The 21,244-nt window shown below is 46.6% G+C and overlaps 1 protein-coding gene across 1 annotated transcript in view; it reads right to left on the bottom strand.

The window, feature by feature from the left end:
- LOC147081887 (fer-1-like protein 6) overlaps positions 1 to 21,244 on the bottom strand; it is a gene marked incomplete at its 5' end in the record, with an annotated part of 215,446 nt that overhangs the window by 174,169 nt on the left and 20,033 nt on the right. Inside the window, 5 exons of the mRNA XM_085980616.1 lie at positions 5,032 to 5,122; positions 8,603 to 8,703; positions 9,848 to 9,968; positions 12,209 to 12,386; positions 18,743 to 18,851. Of these exons, the coding sequence (XP_085836742.1) occupies positions 5,032 to 5,122; positions 8,603 to 8,703; positions 9,848 to 9,968; positions 12,209 to 12,386; positions 18,743 to 18,851 (600 nt within the window). The remainder of the gene's footprint in view (positions 1 to 5,031; positions 5,123 to 8,602; positions 8,704 to 9,847; positions 9,969 to 12,208; positions 12,387 to 18,742; positions 18,852 to 21,244) is intronic.

The raw sequence follows: 21,244 nt of genomic DNA, 5'->3' as shown, positions 1-21,244 counted from the left end.
CAGAACACCTCACTAAATTGCTAAAAGCAGTTTTAGTGTCACAAAAACACTTCTATACCCTGGAACAGAAGACTGTCCAGATAGGGGCCGACATTTTAGATATTACGACCCCACCCTGGTGGGACGTTTTTGAAAATATAGAGGTCCCATCCTGGATCCGTATGGCATCCCACATCCTGGTGGTGTGTCAGTTAGGGATAGTTCTTTACCTGGTGTGCATCCAGTGTAGGAGAAAGGGTTCCAGATTAGAGTTTAAACCTAAAAAGGTGTGGAAGGAACATTATGCCCGGGTGGAAGAAGGGAAGAAGAGACACCCGTTTGAGTTTTGCGTCGCATCACTTAAACGTGATGGTCGTTGTTTGTTATTTTTAATAAAGATTGTTTCTTCGTTTCATTGTGTTATTTTAATAAAGATTGTGACTGTTTGATACTACAGAATAAAAATGTTGTAATGTACCAAGTGGTGCAGGGGTGTTGGACCCCCTCCACGCTTGGATTGTTTATAACGAATCATATTTGCCATCTGTAGATGCCTGTTGTACACCGCGTTTTCTCTAAGTACGGGAAATGTGGGCTGAGGGATTATGGATAGGTAAATACAGGGGAAGGTTATTTGTGGGGGATCAGAAATTTTGCTCACCTTGGTTGGACACTTCAAGCAAGTTTCAGTATCCTAGGGAGGACTGAAGGATTCGAAAATTTCATACATCTCCCCCCACCCCCCAAAGATTTATTTGGTTTTTTAAAAGAAACCCTGGTCAGACTGAGTGTTAAAATCCAGGGCACAACAAAATGGCTGCGGTCAGACCTCATGACCGAAAGCCTATCAGTTTCAATTTGGACCCTGGCAAGCTAACAGCTTGTGCATTTCAATGTCTGCAGCAAGGAGATCTTGAAACCAGACAAGACTTTTGCATATGTATTGGGGACAAACCCAATTACAATCAGACCTACGCATAAAGGCCATCAAGGTGTTTGCTCAAACAATCAAAATAATCAGCGGGGCCATCGAGACTGGGCTGGCCCCCATCAAAGAACCTGTTGGACAAAGGAGAGCAGTTGCAGAACCGGCAGGAACCGAATACCGGCCATCCAAGTCGATGGGCCAAGATCGATACCTTTTGTTTAATTCCAGCCCGCTCAAATCAGACAAAAGAATGAGCTGATTGAGCGTAGAGATAAGGGCTATCGAGGGGGTTATAACTAGCCTCTCGAGAAGCCATTCGCTCTCTCTCGCCTCGCCTCCTGCGCCCTGCCTCGCCATCAACCAAGGAAGAAGACCATCGAAGGAGAGCCCATCCAGAGAGGTAGGATACCCTGTCAGAGACCTTTTAATTACTGGGGTATCTCTACCTGGACGGTGAAGTCTGTGCAACAGCGGGACCACGTGACATCGGCAGGCAACAGGGCAAAGGGACAAGGCTTTTCTTTCAACATCTCAGGCCGGTGAGCATTATACTTCAGACCCATCGCAAGATAATCTAGCTAGGTGTAGAGGGTGGGAGTTAAGGGGATTGCTGAATTGTCATTTTAGCCATTTTCCCTCGATGTGCCGTTTCTCCTCCCTTGTTAAGTGTAAGTGTACTGCATTCATATCATCCTTTTGTATAGTATTGTTATCTTATTTTCTCTGTTAATAAATTTTGGTTTTCTTTGTACCAAACCACTGGTCTGCTCGTTTGTCTATATCGCTATCTGCCAATAAGTCCGGGGATCAGAACCAAGGGGTGAGCGATCCGAACCGCTCAGAGATAAGGCAGCCGGAGACATAACCGACTGGCCAAAGCAAGTAGCAAAACCCCCTACACCATGTTTGAATCCCTCCAATCAGGTTTCCGCCCCAAACTCATAGTACCGAAACGGCTCTCATCAAAGTCACAAATGACATCTTATGTGACTGTGACAAAGGTAAACTATCCCTCCTCGTCCTTCTTGACTTGTCTGCAGCCTTTGACACGGTTGACCACTCCATCCATCTCCAACGCCTCTCCAGCGTCATCCAGCTGGGTGGGACTGCACCCGCCTGGTTCCATCCTTACCTATCTAATCGTAGCTAGAGAATCACCTGCAATGGCTTCTCTTCCCACTCCTGCATTGTTACCTCTGGTGTCCCCCAAGGATCTATCCTTGGCCCACTCCTATTTCTCATCTACATGCTGCCCCTTGGCGACATCATCCGAAAACACAGCGTCAGTTTCCATATGTATGCTGCTCTACCTCACCACCACTTCTCTCGACCTCTCCACAGTCTCTAAATTGTCAGACTGTTTGTTCGACATCCAGTGCTGGATGAGCAGAAATTTCCTCCAATTAAATATTGGGAAGACCGAAACCATTGTTTTCGGTCCCCACCACAAACTCCGTTCCCCAGCCACTGACTCCATCCCTCTCCCTAGCATCTGTCTGAGGCTAAACCACACTGTTCGCAACCTTGGTGTCATATTTGACCCTGAATTGAGCTTCCGACCACATATCCGCAGCATAACTAAGACCGCCTGTTTCCACCTCCGTAACATCGCCCATCTTGGCCCCTGCCTCAGCTCATCTGCTGCTGAAACCCTCATCCATGCCTTTGTTACCTCTAGGCTTGACTATTCCAATGCACTCCTGGCTGGCCTCTCATGTTCTACCCTATGTAAACTTGAGGTCATCCAAAACTCGGCTGCCCGTGTCCTAACTCGCACCAAGTCCTGTTCAACCATCACCCCTATACTCGCTAACCTACAGTGGCTCCCGGTTAAGCAACACCTTGATTTTAAAATTCTCATCCTTGTTTTCAAATCCTTCCATGGCCTCACCCTTCCCTATCTCTGTAATCTCCTCCAGCCCCACAATCCCGAGATATCTGTGCTCCTCTAATTCTGGCCTCTTGAGCATCCCTGATTGTAATCGCTCAACCATTGGTGGCCGTGCCTTCTGTTGCCTAGGCCCTAAGTTCTGGAATTCCCTCCCTAAATCTCTCTGCCTCTCTACCTCTCTTTCCTCCTTTAAGATGCTCTTTAATACCTACCTCTTTGACCAAGCTTTTGGTCACCTGCCCTAATTTCTCCTTGTGGCTCGGTATCAAATGTTGTTTTATGACACTCCTGTGAAGCGCCTTGGGATGTTTTACGACATTAAAAGTGCTGTATAAATACAAGTTGTTGTTGAATATGGGGGAAAAATGCTGTTGGACTGACGGTCAAGGTTCATCCAATTGGGTAATGACGAGTCTGTTTACTTTCCAATTGGTTCAGGAAGGTGGCGCGCCACGAGGATGGACATGTAAGGGGACCAATAGCGGCAGTGTGAAGGCGGGATAGTTGGAGGTGGAAGGTCATGTGATGATCCCTCCAGGAATACGTTGAACCAGAGTTGGCAACTCCACATACAAAGGAGCCCGATTGCCATTTTAGGACAGAACTGAGTGGAGCCTGAGCTGTGCACCCTCCGACCAGTGATACAGGCCCCAAAAAGGTCCGCTTTAAATTATTTGTGTGGGGCCAGAGGGAGCAGGAGTGTTCCTACATTGTTTATATTATTAGTCCTGTATATCGTTGGTCTTTGGGTAACTCTGAATTTAAACAGCGATACTAATTTAAGTTAGAATGTCCAACTTGGAAAATGCACTCACATTATTTGAACAGTCTCCACCGCCCCCCCCCCAACGACCTTCAAATCATAAAAACAGGTCCCATTGTGCGGTATTAACAAAGGCAGTAATGTACAAATTGCTTCTAAATTCTTAGGCCTAGAAATTCAGTAAGGCGCTGCCAGCTTTGCGGCCAGTTACCGCCCAAAGAGGGCTTCTGCGCCAATAGAGGAGTTTGCGCTGATATTCAGCGCAGCGGTAATGGCGGCGGTAGCCGCTAGCGCTGCGCCGGCACCAATGACGTCATCGGTGTGCGCAGTGCCCCGCTACCGCCCCGCTACCGGCCCGACCCCCATATTGAGTTGCGGCCGCCTCTACCGCAGCGGCCGCAAACAGCGATCAGAAAACGGGGCCGTACTGTAGCCTTAGTGGGGCGCTTTAAGGTGGAGGTGCGGCCGGCCGCTTTTTCGGCGGCCGCCTGCCCGCACCTCCTTCCCCGGCCTCCTCCACCGCTCCCCCCCCCGTGGCATTGCCAGCTGCATTCCGCGAACCCGGCACTTCTCCGTGGTGCCGGGCTCATTTGCCGGCACTATCCAGCGGCGATCTCCCCGTTGCAGGCACCTCCCCCTTAAGAGAAGGAGGAGGCCTGCAGTACCGCAGCCTTCCGCTCCGCAGCGGGTGGCGCAGCGGTGCCTAGAGCGCTGAAATTCAGTTTCAGCGCCCCAAGCGGGGGCGGGCACACCCTGGAATAGCGCCCGGTTCCGACTTGGGGCGCAAAAACTGAATATCTGACGGTCGCAACTGGCTCCGCGCTCAGCGCTAACTTTTGGGCGCACGCCAGCTGGCGGGCCCAAAGTGAATTTCTAGGCCTTAGACCCAGAATTGAAGAAGAAAATTAAGTTACTGATCTGGAGAATTTGGGTTTCTGCTTTGGGCCCTACAAAAATAATCTGGTTACTGCCACCCTGGGCTGTCCACACTCACCTCCCCACCCCCCACTCCCCCCGCCCCCGCCCCCGCCCCCATGATCTCAAACCTCCTCCCCCAGGACTTACCTTGCTGCCGTCCAGGCAGCCTCAGGGTCGCCCGATATTGCGCTGGCCCGCTGGTTCTATTTATATGAGGCCCGGGCCTTGAAATGGTTCGGGCCGCTGCACTCCTTATACAATAAGTTACTTTAGAAATAATTGAGGGAAGCAGACTAGAACAATGAGATAGGAACTCATTGTATGTAATTGTCTTTTAGCAGTTGTCCTTTGATAATAATGATTATAAAGAGCTTCATGTCATGATGGCCAAGCACACTGAAAAATTGGCCGGGGTTTTCCTCAGAGCTGCTCCCGCTGTAACTTCGTCGGAAGTGACTAAACGGGTCTCTGCCTGGCTTGCGTTGGCGGAGCGGGAGCAGTTTTGAGGAAATTCCCAGCCTTTACGTCCACTTCATTCTGCCAATATCCTACCAGTTCCAGCCTGCATGTGATGAGGCGTTTCTTATCAAGCGCAGTTTGATCAACTCCTTCCATTTTCTTTTCGGTAAAGGTGGAAAAATGTCTAAGAAACAAATAAACGGTTTGATTATTAATTAGAGGAGTGGGTGGATATTTCACCTCTGTTGGTGTAAGCTCAGAGTTAGGAGTTACAAGGCAGCAATTCCATCAAGTGGTTCTGATTAACAAACCTGCAATCAAGCAACTATCAAAAAACCTTGAATAAATTATTTTCAATAAATCATTTGTTATTTATTATCCTTTGCTTGCATGCAAATACTTTCAAATGTGAGATCACTACAATTGGCCTCAGCACCCCCAAGCAAGTCAAAAATCAGCCAAGATTCTTGCTCCTGATCACTATCCAGTGACCCTGCTGGAAGGTCCCTGTGCGGTCATGTTGAGTGAAGACATGATAGGACTTGGCTACGATGCCAGCTGCAGTTGCACAGCCCACCAACACACACTGTCTGTGCTTACAGATAACGAATGGACACTTGGGTGAGATAGCAGGATGCTATTGGAGCTCGTGGAATAATATCCCAACAAGCACCGGCAGGGTGGGAGGGAGAAAAGAGAAGAAAGTACAGGAGAAACTCAGGAGTTAACTCTTGGAGTTAAAACCAAGGCCGCTCGTTTCCCAACTCGTGGATATTTTAATGCTGCTGTTTCATGGGCAGGTGTGGCAACCACCTGATTCGAGCGGAAGCCTCTTAAATATTTGCAAATCAGAGCCCTGTTACTTCGGTCGGACCCAGATGCTATTTTAACTGTCTATTGTACCCAGATGCCCTGCTTAGTAAAGCCTGGTGAACACCCAGTGACCCTGCCAGGTAAGTGTAAAACTTATCTTCGTGCGGCCCCAAGAACATTTGGTCTGCTGCCGGCCCATGCTCCCGCTCCACCCCCACTCCCAACCCCAACCCCCCACCCCCCCATCCACGAAACCCTTCCGAACTCGCTGCCCACGCCTGATCTTTGTAGGCCAAAAGCCGGCGAGCTGCATCTGGATGCCTGTTTCGGGCAGGTAGCTGGCCGGCAGGATGTTAATGAGGCCCAGCCATTAAAGGGGACCAGGCCTCTCGCTGCTATTCCTGGGCGGGCAGCCTGTAGTTCCAGTCATGTGATTTGATCGCAGAAATCTCCCTTGTTCTTGTTTGAAAAATATTACTAAAAACAGAATAAACCTGTTCCTATGAACATCACCTATATCCAATATACAGATTAGCGTATGCTGTCTGCATAACAACATTGACTACATTTCAAAAGTCACTTATCGACTGTGAAGCACTCTGGGTTGTCCTGAGGAAGTGGAAACAGGCTATGTTAGTGGTTTACTATGTCATCTGACTTGTTACTGCCTAGTAACACATTCCAACCTATGCATTCTGAGAATGGGACAATCCAGCTCACCAGTGCCACAACGGAGCAGTATTTCCACACCAGTGATATTTGCATTTGCATTGCACTCGCATAACCTCCCCACATATTCAAATTGAAGTACTGTATTTGATAAAGTTATTACCTACAGCCGCTAATCTTTCCTTACCTGGAATAACTTTACATTCAAGTCAAAGTCCACGATAAAGTAATGTGACATCCTGCATAGAGAGTTAAACAATGCAATCCTTTCATTGCCCAATTAACTCTCTGTTTACATTTCCTGATTCATTTATGGTCTTTGTACTTATATTTTAAATAAAATACAGTCAAATCAATTTATATTCAAATCCAATGCACTTAAATTCTAGATAAAAGTAACTCATTACCTAGTCCCAATTTGTTCCTCAGTAAAGGCTGTCATAGCCATTCCTAATGGAGTTGAGGTTGTTAACATGAACTTCATTTGTCCACTATTTTGGTGAAGACATTAACCAGTTTATTGGAAATGAGTTAACGCCTACATTATTGCAGTGGATTCAGGTACACGAATAGACATGATCTCACCTCTAATCTTTGCAAATAGTTTTTTTTAGTTTATCCCGATGCAATGCACAATACAACCAATTCTTAGAGTGTTTTATATCCCAGAAGGAGGCCATTTGGCCCTTTACACATATACTGAAATTGCTACAGACTTAATTCCATTACTCTGTCCTTTTTCCATACTCTAAGTTTTTACTTTTCAAATAGTTATCCACTACCTTTTAAAAGCTATTATAGCTTCTGTTTTCAGCACTGTTTCTGTTAGGGAAAGCCATGCCCTAACCCTCAACGTTAAAAAAATACTCCTAACCTCTTCCTTCATTCTTTCGGTGATTATCTTAAATTTATAACCTCAAGTGGAAATAGTTCTCCCTATTTAGCGAACCAAAATCCCTTGTTATTTTGAACATCTCTATTAGATAGCCTCTTAACCTTTTCTGTTTGACTGAAAAGTGTCTCTAGCCTCTCCTCATAATTAAATCTCATCCATGTTATCGCCTTAGTAAGTCTGTGTTCTCATCATAACCTTGATCTCCTTCCTAAATTAGACTGCTTAAAACAGGACACATTGGCCTGGAAATTGCGGTCGGAGGCTTGCCGCCCACATATGTCTCCGAACCGCAAGAAAAGTTTGTACTTACCTGGTGTCTCCGGAGCTATGGCATCTTGCGGTCCTGGGCCTGTAGGCCTACGCCTGCGTAAAGGCCCATGCATCCCAGACACGCACATGGTTCACGAGCATCCCTGGGATCATGTGGGCCAGGCCAACCAATGGCGTAAGGGTTTGGTGGGTAGTTGCTGGACAGTAGTTGGGCAAATAGCCCAACCCTGCGCCAGCGAAAGTGAATTTGTAACGGATGGGTACGCCCATCAAGGAGAAACTTGACAGATCACAAGTTCCGGGATTTCGTGCATGCGCATCGCACGCGGAAACCCAGAACTTGTGGGACACTTACAACGGCATACACTATGCGTACGCAGTCATAAGCCCCGTAAAATACGGGCCAATATTCTGGCTGCTACCTAACCAATAATTTGTATACGATAGCAAAATACTGCAGATGCTGGAAATCCGAAATAACAACAGAAAACGCTGGAGAAACTCAGCAGGCCAGGCAACATCCGTGGAGAGAGAAATAGAGTCAACGTTTCAGGTCGAAACCCTTCATCAGAACTTGTATATGTTTGGCTTACCTCTTTGTTCCTATTTATAAAACCTTAGATTCCATACAGTTTTTTATAATATAGTTTTATTAACATGTTGTCTTCCGTTTAAAGATTTCTGCATCTCTACCTTGAAGTGTTTCTATTCTTCTGCTCCTTTTAGTCTTCTCCTTATTCTTCTTCCCAAAACATATTACCTCACATTCCTTCACATTAAATTTCAGCCAAAATCTATTTGCCCAAGTGGAGCATAAACTGGTTGGGCCGAATGGCCTGTTTCTGTGCCGTATATCCTATGTATGTAATCCTATGTATTCATAAAATGTTCTTAAGCAGCTAAACAGATTGCAATGCAAATCTGGAAGTCAAAAGGCATTCAGGGTGTTTTATTAGTTTTATTGCTATATTCGCTTTGGGATGGTTAATATATCAGTCAGCCATTTCAGTATTTTACCTGCATCGGGTTATAAATTCCTTCAGGACCTCGTGCATCTTCTTATCCATTCTCGAGTCAGAAATTTTCATGCATTCTTTGATTTCTTCCAACCCTTCTTCCTAAATGTGAAGTTGAGGCAATGAACAAAGCTGTCAAGGCTCCGCCATCCTTTCTGTGCTGTTAGGCCCATTATGCTATGACCAGTTGGAATCCGAGTCACTCATTATCACCTATACTGAAACTTCAATAAATGGTACACATATTGCGTCCATTTTCACACTTCAGACCATTCTGCACAACGCACACAACGTTAAAAGTTATGATGGATACATGTGTCATGTGCATATCATATGGGATCTGTACAGAATAAAATGCACCATTTATTATGGCTGGCCTACCACCTGAAATGATCGGCAACTGAAATCCAGCTCCTCCAGCACCAACGCAGCTTTTCCTGATCTCAGATACCGGCTTCTGTTTTACAGTAGCTATACAACTTGTCCAAAAGTGGAAATGGTGGCAGCCTTAATGATGAAGGAACTGTGGGAGTTTCACTTGAGGTCAGCAAAAATAGAGCAACCAAGGCCCCGATATTTACGGGAAGGTGGGGAGGGAGTGGGAGGGCCGCAGTGGCCGCGAAACCCAGAAATGTGCGGAATGTGGCGGTCCTTTTCAATTTAACAGCAGGATCTCATTTGAATTTTTTTCTCTGTTTCCCAGCCAGCAGCCGGCCAGATTGAGAGGCTGTTGGGAGGGAAGGCCTGTGCTGAAAGGCCGCAGCTGGGAAGTGGAGAAGAGGGAGGAAGGGAGAGATCGCGGTGTGGGGGGATGGGGTGGGGGGGGAGAGAGGGTCAGGGGGAGATAGTGGATCGGGCACTCCTGCTCTTCCTGGCCCAGAAAATAGTGCTAGAAAGGCACTTACCTTATGGATACAGCCCATCTCACCTTTTACCAGCCCCCTTAAAAGCTGTTGCCAAGCGACCAGCCACCTGAGCGCGTATTAGTCGCCCGCACACCACCCCACCTCCTTTTAACCCAGAAGTGAGCGGGTTTGAGCCAGGTTTTAAATTTTTTAAATTTTAACTTCTCACCCGACCCAAATCCACCCGTTCTTGGAGGTTAAAATTACTCCGATGGGTGGAGGTGGTCACTGATATATAGAAGGGAGAGAGGACAGATCTTTCAGGGACCCTTGAACTAATGAGAGTGAGCCAACAACTCCAGCGCAGGTAGAGCAATTTAATTAAGTAATAAAAAACTAACAAGCCTGTCAGCAATTTTGTCCAGGAAGTTAGAACTGTGCAACCGAAAGATTTGGTCCTCCCAGTGACTCTTGACATAGACACATGGCTTCTTGTTATTAAATGGCAAATAGTAGTAACTTCTGCAAGCAAAAGAAAGGAACTAAATCACAATCAGTTGATACATTTGTTACTAATGTAATGGTATCTGAGCCAAAAGTTTTGGGGAGAATTAGGGCCTGAAGGGTCAAAGGTAAGTTATATATGGTGTCTTTGTATAGATTAGAACAACTAGAACAACATGCATTTATATACTGTAACGCCTTTAATTGGAGATCTCTGTGCTCCTCCAATTCTGGCTCCTTGTGCATCCCCGATTTCCTTTGCTTCACCATTGGTGGCCGTGCCTTCAGCTGCCTAGGCCCGAAGCTCTGGAATTCCCTCCTTAAACCTCTCCGCCTCTCTCTCCTCCTTTAAGACATTCCTCAAAACCCACCTCTTTGACCAAGCTTTTGGTCACCTGTCCTAATATCTCCTTATGTGGCTCGGGGTCAAATTTTGTTTGATAACGCTCCTGTGATGCGCCTTATATAAGTGTACTATATAAATGCAAGTTGTTGTTGTTACTGTACAAAAATGTCTGAATGCACAACACAGTGGTAGAATCAGACAACATAGATGCGTGTCAAGGAAGGAGATATTAGGAGGTCCAAAAGGTGGGTTTTAAGAAAGATCTTAAAGGAAAAGAGGGAGGTGTAAGAAGGGAATTCCAGGACATGGTGGTTAAATGAGTGAAGGCACGGTTACCAATGGTGGGGTAAAAGGAGGGATGCACGAGAGGCCAGCAGCTGAGGAATGGAGTGTTCATGGAGTGGGGTTCATAGGGCTGGAGTCGGTAAGAGAGACAGGGAGGGGCAACCGCATGAAAGGATTTAAACACAGGAATGAGAATATTTAATTGTAGGCGCTGGGTGACCAGGAGCCAATGTAGGTCAGCAAGGACAGGGGTGATGGGTGAGCAGGACTTGGTGTGGGATAGGATACAGGCAGCAGAGTTTTGGATCAGCTGAAGTTGGAGCGTGGAGGATGGGGTGTCGGCCAAGAGAGCCTTTGTACCTCCGGATCTATTGTGTAAAAGCGATGATACTAAGTAACTTGTGCCTGCCACAGTAAGGAAATATCGGTGACAAGATGTTGGGTGATGTGCCTCATTGTCACTATGATCTCCTGAAATTGTTTTGATTGCTTTTGGAGGTCGGAGAAGAGTGTCCCAGAATTATTTTTCCCTGAATTGGCCTAGGGTTTATCTCTGTGGTTTTTTGCCTCTCCCAGGAACTTACGAGGCTTGTGATGGGTGGGGTCGTTGGGGTTTGTGATACTTAGTTACAACATGACTGTATGGGACAGGTTCAACAGACCAGCTGGTCTTTCCCTGTCCATCATTTTCATATGTCCGTATGAAAGATATAGGTGGGTTAATGTTGGAACTCTGGAACACACTCCACCAACTTCAGATACAGTAGAAATAGTGAAACCCATCTTCACCCTTGGATAAGGTCGGGTGGCGCCTGTGCACTCCCACTCAGTCTCTTATGGCTACTGCCAATAAAACACAATCACCCTGAAGCAGGTAATGCTACCACACTTGTACATTCAATGCCAACATTGACCGGCATCTTCCACTTCTGCATTCCCATGCCTATGATTTTCCATTTATTAATTTTAATGGGTGCAAAATTGTGGTCTGGGTGGGGGGTGTGGGGGCAGTTGCAGCAGCTCAGACCATTGGCCACTGGTGCCTTTAGGGCTCCCGTTGTAACCAGCACAACATTATGGTATGTGCTGATCACAGATATTTGCATAGGTGTTGCAGTAAAGACAGACTCGGGAAGGAATTTCCTGTCCCAGGCCATTAACATGGCCCAGGAACACCATGGGGCAAGCCTGCCCACTGGCAATGCCTAGTGCTGGCAAAAGAAATTTGAGTACAATGCCAGCATAATGGGAGTGTGCATGTGCGGAACTAAGCTTTCAGTTTTGAAGCCAGTCTACACGGAGACTAGTTTGGCATTGCTCTACCAAGACTTTGGTTTAATTGGTTAGTCCTTTCAGCTTAGTGGAACCAGTTTCACGTAGTATTTACCACATGGATTTAGTTATGTATGGAAGTGCCAAGTGCTAAAGTTACATCTTCAGGCAGCTGCTTCTGACTTGCAAACCTGAGGGTGCAGCTTACACAGTGGTGCAATCAATGCTTTGCCAACCGGCCATTCACCACAAAAATCAGCAGCTGCAACCTTTGCATCAGAGTGAACAATAGCCCAGATTTTACAGGATTCTCTTTTTTTACTTTGTTGAAATAGAATAGAATATTTTTCTCTACCTATTGCCTTCAGTTAGCAGTGGCTTCTCAGGTGTGGTAGTCGGCTTGTCAGACTCGGGTGTTTGATCTAATCCACTGCCACGCAACAGAGACGCAGTTTCTCCCTCATTCATTTCTGGTGGCCGCCATTTGATTGGAGTAGGTGGAGCAACTTCATCTATAACATTTCCATAATTCCCTGTGAAAATGAAATGCAACACATAACTTCCCCTTCTCATTCTGACCTTTTGGTCCAATAATTGCTCAGTTATTTATTATGCGACCTAAATTTATCTCTGCTTGTTTCCTGTGTTTGACCCTGCAAAGTTCATTCTTAAATGTCCTTGCTCCTGATGCATACACACACTTCCTCACAGCACCGCATTCTACTAGTAAGAAGTAAGACGATTAAAGGAGCCTTTACACTTCAAGTTTGTAAATTTATTAATGGCCCGGATTTTGCGGTCAGCGGTGAACGAACGCTGCTCGCCCTTCATTACACTTACACTTGCCCATAGGCTTTCTGTGGGCTTTTGCACTGGAACTTACGGTTCTTAAAAATCCCTAACAGGGGACGTGGGACCTGCGTGAACATAAGTACAGCAACTTCACGTCGTTGCATTTGTTTCAATGCAGCGTCTCTCAGCGAGATACTGTTCCAGGGAAGCCTCTGGAAGAGCAGGGTGTTGGGTCCGTGTTTAATAAGACACAGACTGCGGAGAAGGGTACAACAGGTGTTTACTCAACGTGGCTCACACTGCAACTGATCTGTACAGATTACTACTCAGTGCTAATACAGGTGTGGTCACTGCCGGTACTGCAGTATACATGAGCTGTAAAACATAGTTCCCCCCTTAAAAGGTATATACATTACAATTCCTCCCCTTTTAGATTAACAGTACCATAACACTCATTTAACAATTAAATATCAAACTAATTACAATTAACACTTTTAACATGCAACATTAGCTGAAAATAGTCTATTTATATATTCAGTCTTTGGGGAGGCTTCCTGATCCTTTCTGGATAGCGCCTTTCCCGAGTGTCTTGCTCTTGGTGCGGAGGCGATTCTGGCCCCCTGTCGTCGGTTGGTTCATCAGCTTCCGATGCTACTGTTTCTGGGGTAGATGCTACCTGTACATCGGGTTCATCACCAGGTACGTATGGGCGAGGCATGGGGTTGACTTGTTCCCGTGACTCTAGGATCTGGTCAGCATGGCGTCTCACGATGCTCTCCCCAACGTCCACTGTGTACATTAGTGGGCCCTGCTGTGTGCATATCGTTCCTGGCTGCCGTTTTTCTGTTCGGTAGTCGTGGGCCAAGACTGGTTGCCCTACATTGAAGCTCCTTGTTGGCTTCTCATGGATGTGCTGGAATTGCTTACTCTCAACATCTCTTCGTACGTTAGGTCTGAGCAAATCCAGGCGAGATCTTAACCTTCGGTTAAAGAACATCATGGCTGGGGCCTGGTTGGTGACTGCATGTGTCGCATTCCGGTACGAGAACAGGAAATTGTCCACCTTGTGCTGCAGCGGAATGTTGTCATTGTACATAGCCTTTATTGCCTTCTTAAAGGTTTGTACGAATCTCTCAGCCAATCCATTTGTGGCTGGATGATACGGGGCGGATGTGTAATGCCTTACCCCATTCTTTTTCACGAACCTCCGGAACTCTTCGGACACAAACTGTGGTCCGTTGTGGAAGCAAATCTGTTCTGGCAAGCCATTCCTGGCAAAAATGGTCCGTAGGACTGCAATAGTTTTCTCCGTGGTGGTGTAGGACATTTTGATGACCTCAGACCATTTCGAGTGCGCATCCACGGCTATTAAAAACATTGAGTCCATCAATGGACCAGCAAAATCAATATGCACCCGTTGCCATGGAGATGAGGGCCACTCCCATGGGTGTAGAGGGGCCTGTGGTGGTGCATTTTGGACTTTCTGGCATCCTGAGCAGCTCTTGGTCAGGTCCTCGATTTGTTTATCGATTCCCGGCCACCACACATAAGCCCTGGCTAGGCTTTTCATTTTTACCCCTCCCAGATGACCCTCATGAAGCTCATTGAGCACTCTATCCCTTAACTTGGGTGGAATTACCACTCGGGATCCACACATCAAGGTCCCCCGGCACACTGACAGCTGTTCTCTTCTTGTCGAGAATGCTGGCAACAGTGAGTCGCCATGTGCTGGCCATCCCTTCACCGTCAAATCATATACCCGAGATAGTGTCGGGTCATTTCGGGTTTCCTTTTCGATACAAGCGTTAGTTACCGGTAGGTATTCAACTATAGTCGAATGGAATATTTTGACAGGATCCACTGCTGGTGCTTCCTCCGCAGTAGGCAGTGGCAGGCGTGATAGCCCATCAGCATTTCCATGCTGTTTCGTGCCCTTATATTCAATCTCATAGTGGTACACCCCTAGAAAAAGTGACCATCTTTGTAGTCATTGCGCAGTCATCACCGGAACGCCCTTCTTCGGATTAAAAATGGAGACAAGAGGCTGGTGATCAGTCAGCAAGGTGAATTTCTGCCCGTGCAGATAGTGATTGAACTTTTTCACTCCCCACACTAGGCTGAGGGCCTCCCTGTCAATCTGGGCGTAGTTACGCTCGGCTGAGGTTAGTGATCGTGACGCACAGGCTATTGGCGTCGCTGAGCCGTCCGAGAATTTGTGCGACAGCGCCACTCCAATGCCGTAGGGTGACGCATCACATGCCAACCGAATTGGTAATGCCGGGTTGTAATGGGCCAATACCTCTTTCGATGTGATTAGTGTTTTGCTCTTCTGGAAAGCTCGTCTACATTCGTCACTCCACTTCCATGGCACCCCAGTTTGCAGTAGGGTGTTCAGTGGGTGTAGTATTGTAGACAAATTTGGCAAGAACTTATGGTAGTAGTTTACCAGCCCGAGGAACGACCTCAGTTGTGACACATTTTCCGGTGCTGGAGCCTTGACTACTGCCTCAATCTTCTCTGGGGACTTATGTAACCCCTCTTTATCGATAGCGTAGACACAATACGAGATCTGTTTTCTAAAAAACTCGCATTTGGGGCGGTTAGCTCGGAGCCCATATTCCTGCAATCTAGTGAGCACCTGCTCCAGGTTGGCAAGGTGATCACTGTCATTTTCGCCCGTGACCAGGATGTCGTCCAAATAACACTGGGTCCCTGGGGTCCCTTGCAGGACTTGTTCCATTGCCCTCTGTCAAATAGCCAGAGCTGATGCTACCCCGAATACCAGCCGGTTGTATTGGTAGAGACCTTTATGGGTGTTGATTGTGAGGTATTTTTTTGATGCTTCTTCTACCTCCATTTGCAGATACGCCTGGGCCAGATCAATCTTAGTGAAGCGTTTCCCTCCAGATAGTGAGGCGAAAATGTCTTCAATCCGCGGAAGTGGATATTGTACGGTGTGAAGGATCGGGTTCACTGTTACCTTAAAGTCCCCACAGATGCGAACCTTCCTTGGTTCCCCAGGCGTGCTGCTCAATGACTTTTTCATCACAGGGACGATGGGTGTAGCCCACTCGCTCCAGTCTACCTTGGACAGTACACCTGAACGTTCCAGACTCTCCAGCTCTGCTTCGACGGCTGGGCGGATCTCATAAGGTACCGGTCTGGCCTTAAAAAATTTTGGGCTTGCATTTTCTTCAATTTTAATCGTCGCTGTCATGCCTTTTAGTGTTCCGAGTCCTTGCTGGAACACTTCTTTCGCGTCAGTTAGGATCTTTGACAGTCGCCCAGGTGTGACGTCGTCATCCTTTTTGTCAGCCACAGTCAGTGCCTGTATGGAATGCCAATCCAGTTGTATTTTCTGGATCCATTCACGTCCCAGTAATGGTGGTCCTCCATCTTGCAATACATACAGGTCTAGTTTTGGTGTTTCCTTACCGTTATATATAACGGTCACCCTTATTTTTCCTTTGGGGTAGACTTTTTGCCCCGTGTACGTCTTCAAAATAATTTTTGTGTCTCTCAAGGGTATGTGTGAGAATAGCCGCTCGTAGTCCCGTTGGTTTATGACTGTTAGGGCTGATCCTTTGTCCAATTCCATCTTTACCTGGACTCCTGCTAACTTGAGAGTGACCCAAATGGTTCGGTGATCCTCCGTTGTGATCACATTATGTAGTTTCAGACAACTCAGTTCCCTGCTTTCGGAGTCGTTATCACTCTTTTGTTCGTCTGAACTATTCTCCGTCATCTTATGTACCTTCTTGTACTTTCCTTTGGTAGGTTTCTTATTGCTGGTTTTCTTTCCCGACCTGCAGACTCGTGCTATGTGTCCTACTTTTCCACACTGTCTGCACACTTTGTCTTTGAACCAGCAATCATCCTGGTCGTGTGTTGTTCTGCCGCAGCGATAGCACTTCTCTGTTCCATATGACATTTCGTTTGTGCCATATTCTTGCGGTCTCTGTTGTATCTCTGCAGCGCCCCGTGCTGCTGCTTCATATGATACCGCAATGCTGAAAGCCTTTTCCAGCGTAAGGTCCTTTTCAGATAAAAGCCATTTCTGGGTTCCTTCACTTTGAAGCCCACACACAAACTTGTCCCTTAAGATATCTGCCAGTCCCGCTCCAAACTGGCAGTGTTTCGATAGTTTGCGCAGTTCTGTTAAATAATCAGCATTGCTTTCATCCTTATGCTGGTTCCGTTTGTGAAACTTGAATCTTTCTGCTATCAGCAGCGGTGTGGGGTTTAAATGTTCCTTTAGTATCGTTACTATGTCTTCAGATCTCTTTTCCATTGGCTTCGTTGGGGTTACTAGATTTCGTAATAAACCATACGTCTTTGCAACCATTAAATTTAACAATACCGACGCTTTCTTGTCATCTGACACCTCATTTGCCTTGCAGTGCACCTCTATTCGTTCGACATATGTCGTCCAATCTTCGACTTCATTGTCAAATGCGGTGATACTGCCACTCTTCGGCATTTTGGTTGTGATTTAAAATGGTGTCTCCCAATGGCTTAAAATGGCGTCTCCCGCGCTTTCCTTCCTCCCCTGCTGCTGCCAACGCCGCTCCCAGCGGTTCTCGTGGCAATGGTGGCGCCCTGTAGGTTTCGCACGCTTCTCCTGCGCTGCTGCCAACGCCACTCTCGGCGGTCCTCGTGGCAATGGTGGCGCCTCGCTGGTTTCTGCGCGTCTCTCTCTCCCTCTCTCCGACGCTGCTCGGCCCCTGAACACCGGCTGTACCCTGTGTGCTCTGCCCTCTCTCTCTCTCCCCCGTCGCCGCTGCTCGGCCCTTTGCTGTGCTGCTCGGTCGGGCTCTAGCCCGCCGCTGTCCGGGAAGGGCCTGCGCACTACCTGTTGCCAGCCCGTTTCGCTGGACCACCTCGACTGGAAAGCCAAGCCTGGCTCTCGACAGCCTCCCCCGCACTTCTCAAGTCTCTGCTGGATGACTGGGCGGTTGCCCGTGGTCGACGCCCGAGTCTCTGGCCTTGACCTCCAATCCACTGATCTCCAAGAACGAATCCCCGGGAGGTGATGCAGAGTTGCAGGTAGGTTCGAACCTGCCTCGTCGCCAATGTTGCGTCTGTGTATAATAAGACACAGACTGCGGAGAACGGTACAACAGGTGTTTACTCAACGTAGCTCACACTGCAACTGATCTGTACAGATTACTACTCAGTGCTATATACAGGTGTGGTCACTGCCGGTACTGCAGTATACATGAGCTGTAAAACATAGTTCCCCCCTTAAAGGTATATACATTACACAGGGCAACTTGGACAGCAACTTCCTGATTGCCGCGTTTATCTGCACATGTGCAGTCGCCGGAAGTTGCTGTCTGATTTACTCCTTAATAGCGGTGAGTGCTACTAGCCTCACCGTTATTTTTAACCACAAAATCCTGGCCATTGTAGGAGTAATGAGGAAAGAATAGATTCCACCAAGTTCAGAGGGATGTAGGGAGGATAATTGTGTTTTTACTTTTTCACAATTTTACACCGGTTTATATTCGGATGCTGTTGTACACTTCAATCACACAAACATTTGCTGCAACTGCCCCCACACCCCCAACCCAGACCACAATTTTGCACCCATTAAAATTAATAAATGGAAAATCATAGGCATGGGAATGCAGAAGTGGAAGATGCCGGTCAATGTTGGCATTGAATGTACAAGTGTGGTAGCATTACCTGCTTCAGGGTGATTGTGTTTTATTGGCAGTAGCCATAAGAGACTGAGTGGGAGTGCACAGGCGCCACCCGACTTATCCAAGGGTGAAGATGGGTTTCACTATTTCTACTGTATCTGAAGTTGGTGGAGTGTGTGCATACTCCCAGCTTTCCTCTTATATCTTCCCTACCGTTCCCCTGGAGGGTATGTTGTTGTGAGGGAGGCATTGTTGAACAGCTGTTACTGTTCATTGGAATAAAATGTCATTGTGTCATTGTAGGGTGAAATGCTTTCTCACCCTGCACTCGGTGACTGCTCGGGATTATCACTGTGCTCACAATTCAGCATTTACTGATGCAGCAAAACACTGGTTTGAGTATCTTTCATGGTCAATCATGTAAGTAAAGAGAGCAAATTGTGTCTCCTTACCTAAAGATACCTCAAAGCTGATTGGCTTTTCACCAATTTTCCTGTCGATCATTGTTGCTTCAAAAATCGTACCAAACAGAAGAAAATCTTGTACAGTTTCCTCATCAATCTGAAAAAGGCATGTGTTAGTCATAGCAGGTAATACTGAGAAGATAAACAGTAAATACAGAATCATCATAAAATCTGTATTTCGTCCAGTTTTTCCAAATGACTGAAGTAGCGGAGATAAAATTGAACAGGATTTCTTTTAAAATGGGAATATTTATTGCCATTCTTCCTTTCCTAAACTTTGTTTTTCCCCAATGCCTTTTATTTGGATTGAAATCACACTTAATATATTATTGAACTTAATATCAGATATTAAGTGAAATATTAAGGGGTAGAAGTTGGTTTGTGTTGCACCTGTTTTTTGGGTGTAAAGCGACCACAAAGTATACTAATTTAGCAGTGGGACGGCTCAAGCCTGCGCAGCCATTGGTCCTGCTGCTAAATGCTTAGGACTCATTTTTTTAAACGTCCTGGCAGCCGCCTAATATATGTGTTGGGCTCCTTGAATTTGTTGATGCAGGGCCTGACACCTGTGGAAGGACCCCTCTACAAGATGAGTTACCAATGGCCAGAGCAGGCATTGGGCCGGCCACGTTCAGCATTCTTCAGCAGCCAGCTAAAGGTAAGTTAGATTTCATTTTTAAAAACTCTCTGTGGAGCCAGGAGGACCTGGAGTGCGCCGCCCAACTCCATTCATTTCTAACCCTGTGTAGTAAAACCTTCATTATAATAGTACAAAATTTCTTTATTCACTAACATTTTAATGTACTTATTACCAGCATGGCACCGTGCACTTTCAAACCTCCTTGGTTTGCACACAGCAGCTGCTCACTCCACACAGTACGTCAGCTGGAGCAATGTAGCTGTTCTGCACTGCGGACCTCTGAACTACTGGTAGAAATATTACTGGTCAATACAAAATGTGCTTACAACTAGGACAACCGAGTATGTGGGGAAGGTTAGCTGTGCCTTCTGAGATGGAGTCTCCTACAGTGGTGAAGCTGGCAGCCTGATAGAGCTGAAGAGACTTCCTGCGACAGTGGCAGCATTCCTGAGCAGAACGATATGGAAGGTTAAACATATTGAACTGACGGAATAGCCCATTTTAACTTAGATGCCTAGGTCTGAACTTGGTTTTTTAAGAGCATTCCATATCCTGACAAAACTAAACAACAGCGGCCTTGACATCCTTCCTAAAGTGCGGTGCCCAGAATTGGACACAATATTCCAGCTGAGGCCTAACCAGTGATTTATAAAAGTTCAGCAAAACTTCCTTGCTTTTGTATTCTATGGGCTCAATTTTGTCAATGGGGAGCTTTTGGAGGCGGAACTCCCACTTTTTGGGTTGTAGTCCCACCTCCATCAACTTGTGGCCAACCCAGCGGGCTCAGCAGGCCAATTAAGGGACACCTGGTTACTGGTGACGTCAGCGATTGACATTTCATCTGTCAAGAGCTTTTGACAGATGAAAAATTAGCGTTTGACAGCTCTGTGAAGCTGTCAAACACTGACAATCTGTCTTCTAACTTGAGTCCTTCTACTCAGACTCAGTTAGAGATCTCTCCAGATCAGAAAGCAGAGGCTGCAGCTTTTGACAGTTCAGCGGCCATTCTGCTTTCTGTGCCGGTGAGCTGAGGGACTCCCAAGAACTGAAGGAAGGAAGCCTGCAGGAGAAAGTAAAGGTAAGTAAAACTTATTAAAACACTTTACACTCACCTCACACACTTACCCCTTGCACACATGCACCCATCACTCACCTGCACAATGGACATCTCGACCCCTCCAACCCCTGCAGACCGACGGTCCGCCTCGCTAACTTGGCGTGGTTCGGAGCCGTCGGACAGCCCACACTTCAGGGCTAAAAATAGGGATTAGGCAAAAAACTGCCTGTTAACTACCTGTTAACAGGCAGTTAATTAGCACTAATCTCCTTCCCGCCTCGGGGATGCAGCTCCCAGCACAGGTCGGGTACCCGCCTCCTGGGACATTGGCACGGAGGCGGGTTGGGGGCGGGATGGGTTCCTGCCCCCCGATTCTGCAATTTTCCCACCTCTCCCGCCTCCAAACCCGCCTCCTCGGGGCTTGGAAAATCGAGCCCTATGGCTCTATTTATAAAGCCATGGATTCCATTTGCTATTTTTTTTAAAAACAGCCTTATCAACTTGTCCTGCCACCTTCCTTGTTAAGCATCTAATTGTATCATTCATTTCTAATTTCCTGGAAATGAATAACTATTGGAGAAAGCTAAGGGGGAACAAATTGGATGAAGTTAGTGAAAATTAACATTCATTATTGACACTGTACCTGCGCTGCATACAGATTCAAATCCATGTATTCTTGTAAAAAGAAACATTTAAAATCTCAATGATAAGGTTGACAATGTGTAATATATATTTTAAATTTTCAGACGCTCAATAGACCTTTGTTACCATTAAAAGTATGTGAGCTGCACAA

Source organism: Somniosus microcephalus, unplaced genomic scaffold, assembly GCF_052327205.1.
Source record: "Somniosus microcephalus isolate GS21.2 unplaced genomic scaffold, FLI_Smic_1.0 scaffold311, whole genome shotgun sequence".
NCBI classification, from domain to species: Eukaryota; Metazoa; Chordata; class Chondrichthyes; order Squaliformes; family Somniosidae; genus Somniosus; species Somniosus microcephalus.
Note: the sequence above shows the minus strand (reverse complement) of the source record. Positions and strands in the feature narration are given on the sequence as shown.